The 15,582-nt window shown below is 38.8% G+C and overlaps 1 protein-coding gene across 3 annotated transcripts in view; it reads left to right on the forward strand.

The window, feature by feature from the left end:
- adamtsl3 (ADAMTS-like 3) overlaps window positions 1–15,582 on the forward strand; it is a 672,454-nt gene that overhangs the window by 71,237 nt on the left and 585,635 nt on the right. For all 3 annotated transcript variants that reach the window (XM_043677597.1, XM_043677600.1, XM_043677599.1), the window contains exon 3: window positions 5,092–5,211. In XM_043677597.1, the coding sequence (XP_043533532.1) occupies window positions 5,092–5,211 (120 nt within the window). The remainder of the gene's footprint in view (window positions 1–5,091; window positions 5,212–15,582) is intronic.

Below are 15,582 nucleotides of genomic sequence, written 5' to 3' on the forward strand. Positions count from 1 at the left end.
CTAGTACAATTGCAACATTTAAAAGGCATCTGCATGGGTTTATGAATAAGAAGAGTTTGGAGGAATATGGGCTGAGTGCTGGCAAGTGGAACTAGATTGAGTTGGAATATCTGGTCGGCATGGACAAGTTGGACCAAAGGGTCTGTTTCCATGTTGTATATCTCTATAACTCTCTAATTATAATCTCAACCTGAAGTTTGTTATGGACCAGGTTAAATCCACTCAAAACATTTCAATAAAGTAGGCCAGAACTGAACTTGGCTTGCAGGTGTACAGTGGATATTCCAGGAGAGATGCAGCTGGTCAACCCACTTAGTTTTAAGCAAAACAGAATTTATTTACAAGATTCCCGAATGAAACGCAAAAGAGAACAGAATACTGAATAACGTAAGCTATCTGAAAACCCAACAGATTATCCCAACTTAATGCTACTGTTCCCAGACTTCCAAGACCACATAAACAACCCTTGGCACAAAAGGTGTCAGGGTCTTACAGGAGAGATGTCAAAGAGAGAGGAGGATCAGCATGGGCCTGTGTCTTTGGATTCAGCAGCTTCAAAACTGCCTGTCTGCTTTTATTGAATAGCCATTCCAAACTAAACCAGACAAAAACTGAGTTGGGAGAACTGGCCACTCCTCTTTCATTGCACAAGAGGTTTTATAAACGTGAACGCCATTTGCCTGAAGCAGTATTTGTTAGCTATAATCAAATTGGACCTAAAACCCTTCAACCCCAGACTTTTCAGAACCTGTCCTTTTATAACCACCTGAAGAAAAAACTAAGGTCAACATAACCTTGTTAAAAGAGCAGAATCACAAGTTTTTGAAATGCCTATGGTGTTTCAGTGCAAACTCTCAAATAAACAAAGTGTGCTAGAGAAACACAACAGGGCTGACAGCAGCTGGTGGTGGGAGGATTGCGGTAGAGGGAGTGATATTTTGAGTCTGCTATGACTCTCTCCAGAACTAGGAAATACTGCCTTCATGCAAAGCCACCCATCGGAAAGGTGATTTCTATTTTATAACAGAAGGTGATTTTATTTAATTGTGCATTTTTTAATAACAAATGAGTGCAAATACTATAAAATTGAACATTTTTCCAAAGGTACTAATCCCAATGTGGAAAATAACACAACCCAACCGGGCAAATGACCCAAATAAAAAGATGAACTTGACTTGAGCTGCTGTCTTAGTTTATCAGCCAGCTGAAAATCTACTCATGCAAAAAATATAAACCCAGAAAACTCCAATAATTACAACCAAGTGCAACGATTTAGCCATATAGTTTTATGTCTGTTGATGTAAATCCCTAGGAAACATTTTATTGCTGTGGTTTCTTCATGTCAGCAGTGTAGGACTCAATTTGGAATATGCGGTTGGAATTTGGTCTGTTGTTTTTATTGCCCATTAGCTTTTCTTCGGATGATTTGGTCTCTCCTGATTGGTGGTTATCAATACCAATTGCAGCAAGTGCCTGCCATCTGTTTGGCATCACAGATTGTACTGAAGTTGAAATCACCCTGTCTCTGGCTGCTCTCCGTGCTTCCATTTGTGTCTGATCCAATTCAACAGCCAATCTGATCTGCGTTAGTCCTTTATAGCTTGGCACTCCACAAGCAACCGCTTCTTATCCGGTGTCATTGGAGTCCAAGCAGTTCCCATCTGCCAGTTTTCCCTGTTTCTGGCTGTATTGTCCTCTATTAAACATATTGAATTTGACGTCTTCCACAACCAGCAGTTATACAAAGAAATTGGGGCACGTTGAACCTGCCTACTTCTCTGCCTTCTGCCTGTTTCCTTATCTGCCTGCTGACTGTGATTCCCTCAGAGGCAGTTGGCAAACTACCCTGTTCAGTCACTTTGTGATATTGAATGCCTCCCATAGGCTGGCATGCATTTCCTTTTCAGTTCAAGTGCTTCCTGCTAACTTCTTCTACCTCATTCTTTTCAGTCATGCTGTTTATTCCACTCCCCAGCTTCTGTGCTCCCTGTTTAAGATGTTAACCTGAGAGTTTATTAACCTATTTAGAAGTGGAATTATAGGATGATGGATGGCTGATGGGGAGGTGAAAGGGACTGAGAAGGAGAAGCATAAAAGAGAACAAAAATGTGGATGTGTGAGTGAGGAAAGTAAAGAAGGAGCTGTGCCAATCACAAAAGTCATTTCTGGGCTCTAGATATTAATCCCACCATATTTCCAGATCCCAATCCTCCCACACAGTGTCTCTAATGGCTCTTTCTGATACAAATCTCTCTCCAGTTGGAAACTTGGTTGGATGTTTGATCCAGGAATTTTTATTTCCCAGATGAGTTGTGATGATTGTTTGCTATGTTCCATCCAGTGTCTCTTTGTCAAGGTTCACTTTTCTCCTTTTTTGGTATTTGTTCAATGTTGCTTGCTTTGTTATCTATTCCAAATCATAATGTACATTACCTTCCCTCAACAAAATAACATGACTACTTTTCCCTCAACCTTGATCAATGGCCCCCTTGCTGTTCCAATTTCTTCCAACTCTGACCTTGTGTGATGCTTGTTTTGTTTTATTATACTGTATTATTGGTGTCGCGCCTTCAGTGGTAAGCATAAAATGTGAATGTTAGACCTTCATTTGCATATCCCTTGTGTATTTGTCACAAAATAACTTTTCATTGGATATGGGCATCATTGACAAGGCGAGAATTTATTGCCCATCCCTACTCACCCTTGAATTAAGCGGCTTGCTATGGTCATTTCGGAGGCCAGTTAAGAGTCAACTATATTGTCGGGCTGGAGCCAGCAGAGTGAGTCAGATTGGTCTTTATGACAGTCACTGATCATTTCATAGTACCTTTCACTGACACAAGCTTTCAATTCCAGGATTTTATGAATTGAATTTAAACTCCATTAGTTGCCATGCTGGGAATTGAAAACCGCTGACTGCCACACCGGTCCCCAACTGTTGCCATTCCACTCTGGCCTCCAGCCCACTAGCCATCCTCTCTGCCTCCAGCCTGATCCGCATCGTGCAAAATGCCAGAAATGGGGAAAAAAGATGGGGAGCCTGCAGAGAGAGAAAAAGAGAAAGAAATAGGAATTAAACAGAAGGACTGGAGGAGCTCAGTTTGGAGAGTTCTACTCTGCTGCCATCTTGGTGTGAAGGAAATGTCATGTTTATTCTTCCATTCTAAGGAAGGGTCACTTGACCCAAGAAGTTGACATTGATTTGCTCTCCACAAATGCTGTCAGACCTGTTGACCTCTTCCAGCAATTTCTGTTTTTGTTTCGTTCATGTTTATTCAAATATGGTTACATTTTTTCAGGTACAGCTAACTAGCATTTTCCAGATTCTCCAATTAAATGCAAAAATCACAGGACACTGGGTTAGAGTCCAACAGGTTTATTTGAAACAGGTTTCAGATGATCAGTTTCTTGATAGTAGTATTGTGATGTATTAAACTTGGTGTGTTAAATGGCAAATAGTTGCTTTTACACTTAATACAGCTATCTTGTTCTATTAAAGCAATAAACACTCCAATTGTGAAACAGTAATCACTAAATCTGACTAGAAGTCTGTAGCTGAAACATTAGCTAGGTTTTTGCTTGAGCGATGCCGTGACAATTTTACCCAAAGTTACCTGTGGGAAGGTTCACGTCATATAGTTGTTCACTGGTTTTCCAGGTTGCTCCATTATGCTTGGACTGTCAATGAAGAGTAAAACCATCTGGGTGTAAAATTGGCTCCTGACCTGATCCTGTCAATTTCCGGCAGATGGATTAGGTTAAAATTACCTTTGCTATGCTTTTACAGATTTAGCTTTTGCTATATTATTTCAGGTTCTGTCATAAATGGAGCCAGATCAAATGCAGGAACAGAACCATTCCCACCTGCAATGTGTCGATAACATAACATTACCATTCTTTGCAAAGTCCTGTTCCAGATTGTTGTATAACGTAATGGTTCTGAGAGAGTTAATGTTTAATGTTGCATTAAGTTCCACCTAGCATGATGATGTCATGCTAACTAAGGTGAGGGAAAGATTAAATAGTTTAGGATCCTGTAGAAGGAAAGCCTATATCCTCGGTTTCTTCATAGTCTGAGTAGAAATGTCTAACCTCTTAATGGAATATGTCCTTAATTGCTAAGTTTCCCAATTGGTTGTTCCTCTACTACTCAAAACTAAATAGGTCATTAGATCAACGAACAAAGGAAATACAGACCATAAATGAACCCAAACACAAGCTGACACTTAATAGAGGAATTATCTATGTTGTATAGGAGCTCATCAGCTACTCTGACACGAGCATTTGATTTTTTAGAACATATACTCCTCCATTCAAATAGAATTGTCATTATCAGCAAGAAAGAAGTCACATTTCTGTAGCGCAAACACACAGTCAGTGAGAAACTTGAAAAAATTGGAATGGGGTGACATGAAAGTTTGGAAGGTTTGAAAGGTCAAACAGCATTGTGATAATGACCAGATAATAGGTTTTCTATTCAGTGATATTGATAGGGGTACCAGGGGGGAGCAGCCCTACACTCTCGCAATGTAATACGGTAGGATCTGATTCATGACTTGAGAGGGTAGGTAGACTTTGTTTAACATTTCATCCAAATGGTGGCATCCCTGACAGTGTAGTAGTTTGTGAGTACTACATTGAAGTATCAACCTAGATTTTGTGCTCTAGTTTCTGTTTCAGAATGGGGATTGAAATCCTTGCCTTTCTCACTCAAGGTGAGAGTGTCACCACTGAGCCCAGGTTGACATGGCTAAGTGTAAGCTCAGTAAGTGTTTGGAGATGAAAACCGGAAGCAGTCATTTTGGAGCAATCGTATTTAATTATTTCTCAAATTATGTGCACATGACCTGTTTTTCATTGGTGAGATCCTGTAAGTTTTAACTACTTTTTTGTACCATATGCCTTGAGAATAATTTCACAGAGGAAATCATGCTAATAATGATGGATGATATTCGGGGAAATGGGTTGAAGTGACTGGAAAATTGGAGCTATTAGAATAAAATCACTTTAAAAGTCTTTGTTGATATTTAGTTTCTGTAATGGAGGGAAAAGAAAATTTTAGCCATTCATTCATTCATTTTTTCTTTCCAGGGAAATGGAGAACAATCACAGACTGTCTACTTCCTTCCCGAATTTGCACTTTCTCCACAGGGGAGTTTTCTGGAAGACACAACAGGAGAGCAAGCCTTGACTTACCGCTATGATGATCAGGTCGGTGTAAAGTTTACTGAAATGGGACCGTTTTTGAATGGCGCGCGATTTGACAAAAACCAGACGATCTAAAATTAGGGATGCCGTGACATATTCCTCAAAAGACTTAGCCAATCATAGACATGTGTGTGGTTTTGCACAATTTGAATGTGTTGAATTAATGTTCACCGAAAGTTCCCCTTTTCAGAAAGAAGTACTTGATCACTGTGTAAACTGATTCATTGATAGGAGTTATCATCATTACAAAACTGGTGTTAAGTATTAAAACGGCTTTCCAGGAATAGGCCATAAATGTAGACAACAGAATTATAGGCCTTTTTTTTTGATTCATGTGATTTCTTCAACATGTCCCTCAACTCATTTTCTCTCAAATTATATCCATTTGCCTTTTTAACTCATTATTGGTCTTTGGTAACATCTCTGATCATTAGTTTTACAAGCCTGTTGCTTTTTCTGTTATTAGAAAACGAATGTGTGTAACCTCCCTTTCAACTTACTCATTCAAAATGTGTCTTTGAACAGAGTGAGAACTGTGTCGGAGTTCAACTTGTCAGTCTCCTTACGTTGGGTCACATCGTTATTTTTTTAATTGTGTTAAGATGGGATGCTGTCTTCACTATTGAGCATTTATTGTCCATCTCTATGTTCCATTGGCTGAATTGCTTGCTAGCTTATGTTACAACCCAGAGTGAATCAGATGGGTTTTAACTACAATACATTGACACCATAAGGGATGTAATTTTCTGCTGCAGCAGTTTCGTGGAGGGGAGCATCAAATTGGGTAGTTATTGCCAACGTTGGGCCGCCTTATTCATGTCTGAGATGTGGGTATCTAGCATTTATTATTCATGCCTAATTGCCCAGATGACAGTCAAGAGAGAATAACACTGCTGTGGGTCACATGTAGGCTAGACCAGGTAAGGACAGCAATTACCTTCCCTTAGGGGTACCTGTTTTTCTGACAGTCGATAATGATTTCATGGTCATCATATTCTTAATTCCAGACTTTGGAATTAAGATCCATATTCTGGCCTCATTCTGTTGCCACTAGTAATCGCTCAGCAGAGATCAGGGGGAGGGATGGGGGCAGAGACTTGCCATATCTGTCGCCTGGCAATCAAATGACTGTCGGAGGTGTTTGCAGGTTGCCAAATCAGGATCCCTCACTGAGAAGTGAGTTAGCAGGCAGTGGAAAGGGATGAAGGCGATGATGACTTGTTGTTGACCTCCCTTCCCACCCCAGTGTAGTGGGCCTTCCTAAAAACATTCAGCATGGGGTTGAATAATTAATTGAAATAAAGAAAACAGACATGAAAGACCTTAAGTAAATGTTGACTAAAACATTTTATTTATTTGCAAAGTGAGTGATGTTGATTATCAACAGCTTTTATTTAAAATCATTAATAAATGAAAATTTCCTAAAGAATTCCTTTTCTTGTGATCTGCATGAAATAATTGAGTCTCCTTACAGTAAATGGTTATCTTTCTAGTGAAATTTGTTAAACGTGTAAGGGGTTGACAATTGAGCAAATCAAGAGTTTGGTCCTTAAGTGTACATTTTGTTATTTGAGACTCGATCTTTAGTGAAGCAATGCAGCTTGCATCCACAAAATCCAATGAATGTTCAAATAGTGGTACAAAACTCCGTTTGGAATCCCTTCTTAACGGATATCTTCAGACGTTTGTGTAGAGCTAGATGCCAGTGCCAGACTATTATGTTGTGACTGAAGACTGCTGATAATTTACAAAACAATATGTTTAACATAAGCTTGAATATCATTCATACTTTCAAATGATCTCTACATTCTAATAGTTCTGGTATTGGAAAGATTTGCATTGGGCAATCTGGTACTATATGTATGTGGCATGTTTAAAAATGACTTTGAAAATGCTGAAGTTGGCTTAAATTAAGTCCAGAGCTGAAAATGTGTTGCTGGAAAAGCGCAGCAGGTCAGGCCATAATTTAAGTCCAGGCCATAAATATTTGATTTTGTTGAGATGGTGTTTCATAGTAAATGTTGTGACTAAGAAGAAGGCAATTCATTCTCTAAGCTTTGTTTTTGGTGACAAAAGTACCGAATTAATTTAGTTATTTTACTACTAAAATAGAGTCAAGAAATATCTGCCAATATTAGTTTATCTTTCAGTAACAAACCTGCTTAAAGAAGTTGTCATTCCAACATTTTCCCTTTGCCTCACTCGTGCCTACAATTGAATATCTCAGGAGATTATTTTAACTTCAATCCAAGATTCACAATTTCCAATATTGCATGAGAGCTGCCTTGTAGACAGTATCTGTAGTCCATCTTTTCTCCAACGCTTATTTTTGATGCTTGGACCATAGAGAGGTCATTGAGAGGTCCTTGTTTATGGGTAAAGCACTGCAGTAAATTTCTGCTCCTGTCTAAAGGATGGCAGACTAGGAAACTCTTTCTTGCTCTTATCACTTGTCTCTGGGTGTATGGGAAGGATTTGCAGGTTTGTAATCAATCTGTTTGACTTCAATAAATGCATCTTCCAATGAGTCATTGCATGGGGCCTGAATGTGGTGCTCCTTGCCTGAGAAGTAGGCATGGATAATAATTCCTGAAGAAGGGCTTATGCCTGAAACGTCAATTCTCCTGCTCCTCGGATGCTGCCTGGCCTGGTGTGTTTTTCCAGCACCACGTTTTTCAAAACATGGATAATAATTGGTCAACAAGTCTTCTGTTCTCAATTAGAAATTATAGTGATCATTTGAAATTTGGCATTCTTGCCGTTGGCCTCCCTCTTCAGTATTCAAGGTTTGTATTGCTAAGTCACAACATAGAAGGGCAGCACGGTGGCTCAGTGGTTAACACTGCTGCCTCACAGCGCCAGAGACCCAAGTTTGATTCCAGCCTCTGGCGACTGTCTGTGTGGAGTTTGCACATTCTCCCAGTGTCTGCGTGGGTTTCCTCCCACAGTCCAAAAATGTGCAGATTAAGTGAATTGGCCATGCTAAATTGCCCATAGAATTCAAAGATATGTAGGTTAGTTGCATTAGTCAGGGGTAAATGTAGAGTAATAGGGTAGGGGAATGGGTCTGGGAGGCTTACTCTTTAAAGGATCGGTGTGGACTTGTTGGGTCTAATGGCCTGCTTCCACACTGTAGGGATTGTATGATTTTGTTTTTGAACTAGATGGCATGATTTTGCAATTTTCTGACATTTTTAAAGTGTTGATTGTTGCACTTGTATTGAGAAGCATCTGATGATGTATGTTTAGCTTTGACCCTAAATCTGAGCAGAATAATCTAACAAGCCCAGATTGCCTGGTAAATGATGACAAACATCCAGTTTATCACTGAGCCATGCAGCATACCAGTACTCCTTTCCTTGTGATCTATGATGAGGAGGTGCTGGTGTTGGACTGCGGTGTTCAAAGTTCAAAATCACGCAACACCAGGTTATAGTCCAACAGGTTTATTTGGAAGTACTAGATTTCAGAGCACTGCTTCTACCTGACAAAGGAGCAGTGCTTCAAAAGCTAGTAATTCCAAATAAACTTGTTGGACTATAACTTGGTGTTATGTGACCTTTAACTTTCTTGATGTAGACTAAGTATCATTTACAAAGCTGCAACTGGGGTACCAGGAATGTTATCCTGTGATTCCTCTTTGAAAGGTGGAGGTTGGTACAGATTGGTCAAGCTTCACTGTTCTGTTGCCAATTTTTAAGTGACACATTCTTTTGGGGGAGGCTGCAAAAGTGCTGAATCTGGAGCTAACAGGAATGAAAGGTCAGGTTTAATGCTTGTAATTGCATTAGCTATTTTTACATTCATCAGATGAATCAGTGGTTTGAAGAGCCAAAAGCAACCAGCATATGTTGGCCTGATGTGAGTTGGCTTTTCACAAACAAAAATGTATGACAATATTGCAACAATATGGCTTCCATGCAATTATAATTGAGGAATCAATCCTCAGTTTTGCGTGATGATATCTGTATGGACTTGGCTTTACTATTTATAGGCGCCCAACAAAACAATCACAGCTGTGCACTCCCATCACCGTGCACAATGTGGGTAAATGCTTTTGAATTGCCTCCTCATTCATGATGTTATAAAAGAATTTATCTGCAAACCCAGAATTGTAGGACCTTTAATCGTCATCTGAAATCTAGCCCATTAATTTTTTTTGACACTTAGAGGGCACTAAGAAGCCAAGTTATATGCCTGATGTTATTTTAGAAAAACAGTTGGGGGAAAATGCACTAACTGTGATCATGAAATAAAACATTCATTCTGAAAGTACTATTGGTAAAATTGTATGAGCAACAAGGGGTGGCTCAGTGGTTAGCACTGCTGTCTCAGCGGCAGGGACCCGGGTTTGATTCCACCCTCCGGCGACTGCCGGTGTGAAGTTTGGCCATTCTCCCCATGCCTGCGTGGTTTTCTTCCAAGTGTTCTGGTTTCCTCCCACAGTCCGAAGATGTGCAGTGTCCCAAGGAAATGCAAGTTAGAGGGATTAGGAGAATACAGGGATAAGGTGAGTCTGGGTGGGATGCTGTTTGGGGGCCATTGTGGACCTGGGCCAAGTGATTCCATTCTATGAAGACATTTTAGCAGTTTATTACCTTTCAGTGCAGTTCTACCTTCATGTGGAGCTGCATTTGGAATGTGGAAACTTGGTGTGATTCTCAAAAGGAAGCGTAATTGCAGATCTAAATTCAGTTGCCACTTTGGAAATTTTATATTTTAACCTTAATTTAAATTTTTACCATATAGTTAAAGAGGAAAATAGTCAGTAATTTTGGAGCAAGTATTTCTTCAGATGCACAAATTTCTCTTCAGTGCAAGTTGTGATACTGTGTGGTTCCAAGCTGAGGCACCTCAGAGCTATTATTGGTGAGGAGGTGGGACAGCAGTGGGACCGGTTTATTTTGACAGTTTTCAATTGTCTGTGTGGACATGTTGATTCAGAATGGAAAAGTTGAAATTATTTAGTATTTCAGTATTAGGGCAAAATATGATTTGAGGTTGGCCTTACCATTTTGCTTGAAAGGGTTGTTATGCCAGTATGGAATGCCAGCAGCAAAATGATACTGACTTTTCAGAACTGATGCCAGATTAAAATGGTGCAATTTATCATAGAATCCGTAAAGTGTGGAAAGTGGCCATTTGGCTCATGGAGTCTTCATCAACCCTCTGGAGAGCATCCCACCCCTGGTAACCCTGCATTTACCATGGCTATCCTTCATCAAATTCCTTCTGTTTTAACAGGGGCATTAACCTTCAAGGTGTATTTAAAAATAGAGGAGTGTGAAATTTAGATACAAGTGCATTTGATGTTAGTACAGCAACTTAGCCAAGAATTATTTTTAACATTGTGGTTGGTGTGTTGTTTTGTTCTCTGGATGTTGGCAGGACAGTTCAGGCTGCTCATCTCCAGTTGCTATGGGAGATGGTGTGGGCCTCTTGCCGCACCATCTGAGCAATTTGTTTGGCCTCTGTACTGGGAACATAAACTATCGTGTTGGACTGGAGTCAGGTCTGCTCCCCAATGGGAGCATGGTGGGATCAGTAAATTTGCAAGATAGTTTCATGTGCTCATGAATCTGTTGTGTGCTGCATATAGATTTCTTTAAATAGAAAGTGGATCATTGACTGGCTGTTGTGAAAATGGAGACATATGTGGGCAGTCGATGAAATTCGAGGATTTGTGAAATACCTTTCTACAGTGTGGCAGAGATTTTACAAATCTTTTCTACAGTATACTAATGCAAATGATTCCAAATATATCCCTGAATTTTCAATGTTTTTGATCGGTTGATTTCATTCTTTTATTTGTGGCACTTCTGTTGCAAACATTTTTCACATCAGAAATAAAAGCAGAGAGAGCCGTAGAACAGATTCAAACTTTTAAACATGTCAGTGCATGCTTTCAAACCATGATTGTGTGATCGAAATTGATTACATGTAATGGGATTTATGGTATAGAGTCCACCAGCAATGGTGGTACTTGAGTGTTTTTTTACCTTCAGAAGAAGAGCTAAATTGTGCCAAAATAAATGATGAAAACTGGTTAGAAATATCTAAGGTAATAAATAATTCTGCAGGGATACATGCTCAATGTACTACTACTTTGATAAATGTGCCTTGGATCACATCTATCAGCTAACAGATCAATAATAAATAAAACCTTTATCCAAGAATAACATCATTCTAGCCATGCAGTAAAAAAAAATTGTGAAATGTTCAGGAGGAGTAGGTGAAGGGAATCTTTTAGTTGGCACAGTCATTTGGTTCAAGGGAAACAAATCTCCATGCTTGTAGACTGCAATCCCATTGCATCTTATGTTACAGCTAGCTTCTGTGAGAAACTTTCCTTTTCTGATGTTGACAAAGATACTGGGTTCCTTTCTGTGAGTGGATGGGTTGAGATTGATTGTTTATGAAGACCGTGTCACCCAAATCTTAATCCTGTAGAATAGTATGATCACGCGCCAAATAACCCCTTGACAATTCAACCCCATTATAGTTGAGATTGAGATTTTATTGTCACGTGTGCTGAGGTACAGGAGTGCAGTGAAAAGTGTACAATGTCACCATATACAGTGCCATCTTAGGTACAAAGTACCTAGGTACAAAAAACTTAAGTACAAGCTAGTAAAAGAAAGAAACAAAGTTAAAAGTCCAAATATGAAATGCAAAGTACTCATTGTCAGTTCTGCATTGTAAAGACTTATTGTCATTTATTTTTGATTGTGGACTGAAATGAGAAAAGAACTGTTCTGAAAACTAAAGTTTGTGGAAAGGATGGTTGTATTTTTTAAAGCAGTTTACTGGTACTCATTCTAAGTGTGTTTACATTGCTGTTTGTTCAAGCAGTGGGGGAGGTTTGGTTGCAGATGAGCTGAAACAAGGCCATGCGTTCAACTTGAAATTCAGTTGGCAATAAGTTGCTGATTGTTCTGTGGAATGGTGACCATTTGTCAATGACAAAAGCTTTCTGCCCACCAACAGCAATGTGATTGGTTCTCAGTCAGCTCAACACCTTGTGGCGAGATAGCTTGATTAACGTTTTGGATCCAGTGACTCTGTCAGATCTTGAGTTAACCCTGCTATCTCTCCACAGATACTGCCAGAGCTGCTGAGTTTCTCTAGCAAGTTTGGTTTTTATTTCCCTTCATGGTTACTGTAAGCTGTGGTTTTTAACCACCCAAGTTGAAACTTCCCAAATTTGAACCAGTCACACTCTGCCTCCTGCAAGCAAGTGACAGTAAACTGTACTTGGAAAAGTAAGACTGAGCAATAGCAATTCCTCAGAAGCCAAAAAGCACATCTTGGTGAACCCTGTAGACAAATAGCACTGAATTGTCTTCCCAGCCTTTCCCTCTGCCCGTGACACCCTTTTTAATGTGTTTGTTGGTATGTATATATGTAGGGGGATTTTTGTAAGGCAATTGGAGTTTTAAGCAATAGTTACGCAGTTCATAATTCATACTCTGTAGTTGGAATCTGTTGTTCATAATGATCATTCTTAGTAAGTACAGAAATCTTGTCTGTGCTTTAAGTCATTCTGGGTTGAAAAGACAGGAAAACTGGAGAGTTTGTGTATTTTTATAAAATTTGCAATTTTTGTTGCAATTCCAGAGCTAGCAGGGGTTTGATTTCCAGTGAACTACCTCACTGAGGCATAACAACAATAAAACATTTCCTTTTCACAGGAATGATAGATTGAATGCATTCTCGCTAGTCATTGTAACAAAACAATGTCTTAGTATCAGCATAAGTAAAATATATATTGAAAATGTGTATGTTAAAGGAAAAATATTGCTTATTAAAAAAATTTGTCAACAGAGTTGACTGTATAAATATGGTACTCATGATCCAACTTATTTTTTTGTCACTTGAGAGAAAGAATTAACTTCAAAAGTAAATTACAAAGCTATTTAATATTTTTAAATAAATTACATTTTAATATTAATTAACTACATTTTCATTTTATTAACTTAATAAATTACAAAGTCATTACTAAGGTTCATGATGTATATAGATGTTTGGAAAGCACTTAAAACTTCACCTTTGCAAGTTGAAACATGGCTAACTGACCATGTCTTGTAAGAATTTTGTTTTTGACATTTGAGTAGGGTTCATAAAGAAGCGATTTTTGAAACAAGATCCCAAAAATATTCAGTGATAGTAACAGAAAGTGATTTCCAACTCTATTTAAAAGTGCCACAAACTCAACTAGTGGTTGTTCATGTTCAAATCAAATTTGAGGAAGAGCATATGTTGATCATGCATAGTGTAATTAAAACTTTATTGCAAATGCATACCATCATGAAAATAGTATTACATGTACAGTATAATGCAAATGAAATCCGATATCAGCCCATCTTGCCTGTTTGTGGGTCAATCAGTAAGTGATCAAGTTGCTGCTGAAGTGATGTTTTAGTGGCTACAGGGTAAAAGCGGAGCATGCTTTGCAGTTTTCATTCAGCTTTCTGGTGCATTACATTGTACCTCATTCGTTTGATAACAAACCATTATATATACTTTACACATTTGAGTAAGGATGAAGGGAGATGTGCAGTTACTGAATGACAATGGACAGTTTCATACTATTCACCACTGGTTGTTGATGCACGTGTAACGAATCATTTTCCTGTGATAATTTAAGCTACTTTTTAGAATTTGATAAGCAAAAACAAGATGTGGGACCGAGGAACATGAGAAATAGCTGTAGGAGTAAGTCATTTAGTCCTTTGAGCCTGCTCTGCCATTTATAGAGATCAATGGATGTTTGGAAAGGACCGCCCCTCCCCCCGTCCCCCGTTTTCCTTGATGTTTCTAATATCTAGAAACGAACTAATTTCAGTCTTGAGTATACTCTTGGCCAGAGAATTGCAAAGATTTACCACTGTATGAGTGAAGGTCTTCCTTTTTGTGTATGGCCTACCTCATTCCTCTTAACTGAAGAGAATGTAGATCCAGTGTAGCTCGTTCTTTCTCTTCGGACAGCCCCTCCATTCCAGGAATTAGTTTAGTGAACCTTGTTGCGCTCTCTCTCTATGACAAGTATGTTTTCCTATGGGTAGATAGAACGAAACAGCCCAAAATACTCCAGGTAGGATAACACCAAGGCTCCATATAATTGCAAGAAAGAATCTTTACTTCAGTATTCAACTCCTCTTGTCGTAGAAGGCAACACGTCATTTTCATCGTAATTACTTATTGCATCTGCAGGTTAACTTCCAGTGATCTGTGAACAAGCATATCCTAGATTCCTTTGAAATTCAAAATGTCTGTGTATTTCTATTTTGCCGATCAACATGAATAACCTCCTTTATTCTCCACATTGTATTCTATCTGCCTTTTTATTATCCACTCACTTGACATCTCCAAATCTCCTTAATGCATCCTTACATCCTCCTCACATCTCTCACTTCTGCCTAGTTTTTTGTGCCATTACACTTAATGCTCGGGTTAGCTAGGGTTCAAGGACCGATCCGTGCAGGTCTCCCTGTAGCCTGCTGAACTGAAAATAATGCACCTTTCCTACTCTTTCTTTTCTGACCGTTAACCAGTCCTCAATCCATGCCAAGATATTTCCCCAGTTTCACATACTCTAATTTTAGATTAGATTAGATTAGATTACTTAGTGTGGAAACAGGCCCTTCAGCCCAACAAGTCCACACCGCCCCTGTTTTCTAATTTTTCGTGCAGCTTTCTGAATACCTAAAAGCTTACTGACTATCTAAATGTGCCACAACTATCAGTTCCACCTTATCTTTTCAGCTCGTTATAGCTTCAAAATAATCAAATTTATTTATCAAACATTACTTCCCTTGCAAAAATCCACATTAACTCTGCCCAATCATACCATTATTATCTAGGTATCCTGTTATCACATCTTTTATTAAAAGATTACCCCATCTTCCTTTCAACTTGGGAGGTTAACAAGTCTGTAATTTTCCATTTTTCTCTTCCTCCTAAAGTCATGGAGTTATATTTGCTGACTTGCAATTTGCAGGAACTATTCTCGAGTCTGTAGGATTTTGAAGATAAAGCCAAATGCATCTTCCACCTCAACGCCATTTCTTCCAACAAGTCCAGAGAAATTACCTACTTTGAGTCCCATTAGTTTATTTTTTTTTACTAATATTAATACCTTGCAGTTAATTGTTCCACAAATCCTTTGATTTTCCATTTTTTTCCGGAGAATATTAGAGTATCCTTCTGAGCCGAAAGACTAAAGAATTTGTTGAGCTTCTCTACCTAGCCTTACTTCCTTGATAAATTCTTTTGACTCCACTTATTATTATTCACTGATATTTGGTTTTACTAATTTTTTTTTAACATTCCTATTGAAGTTTTACAGTCTGTTTATTCTGCTTATTCTCAGGT

The sequence above is a fragment of the Chiloscyllium plagiosum genome, chromosome 36 (assembly GCF_004010195.1).
Source record: "Chiloscyllium plagiosum isolate BGI_BamShark_2017 chromosome 36, ASM401019v2, whole genome shotgun sequence".
NCBI classification, from domain to species: Eukaryota; Metazoa; Chordata; class Chondrichthyes; order Orectolobiformes; family Hemiscylliidae; genus Chiloscyllium; species Chiloscyllium plagiosum.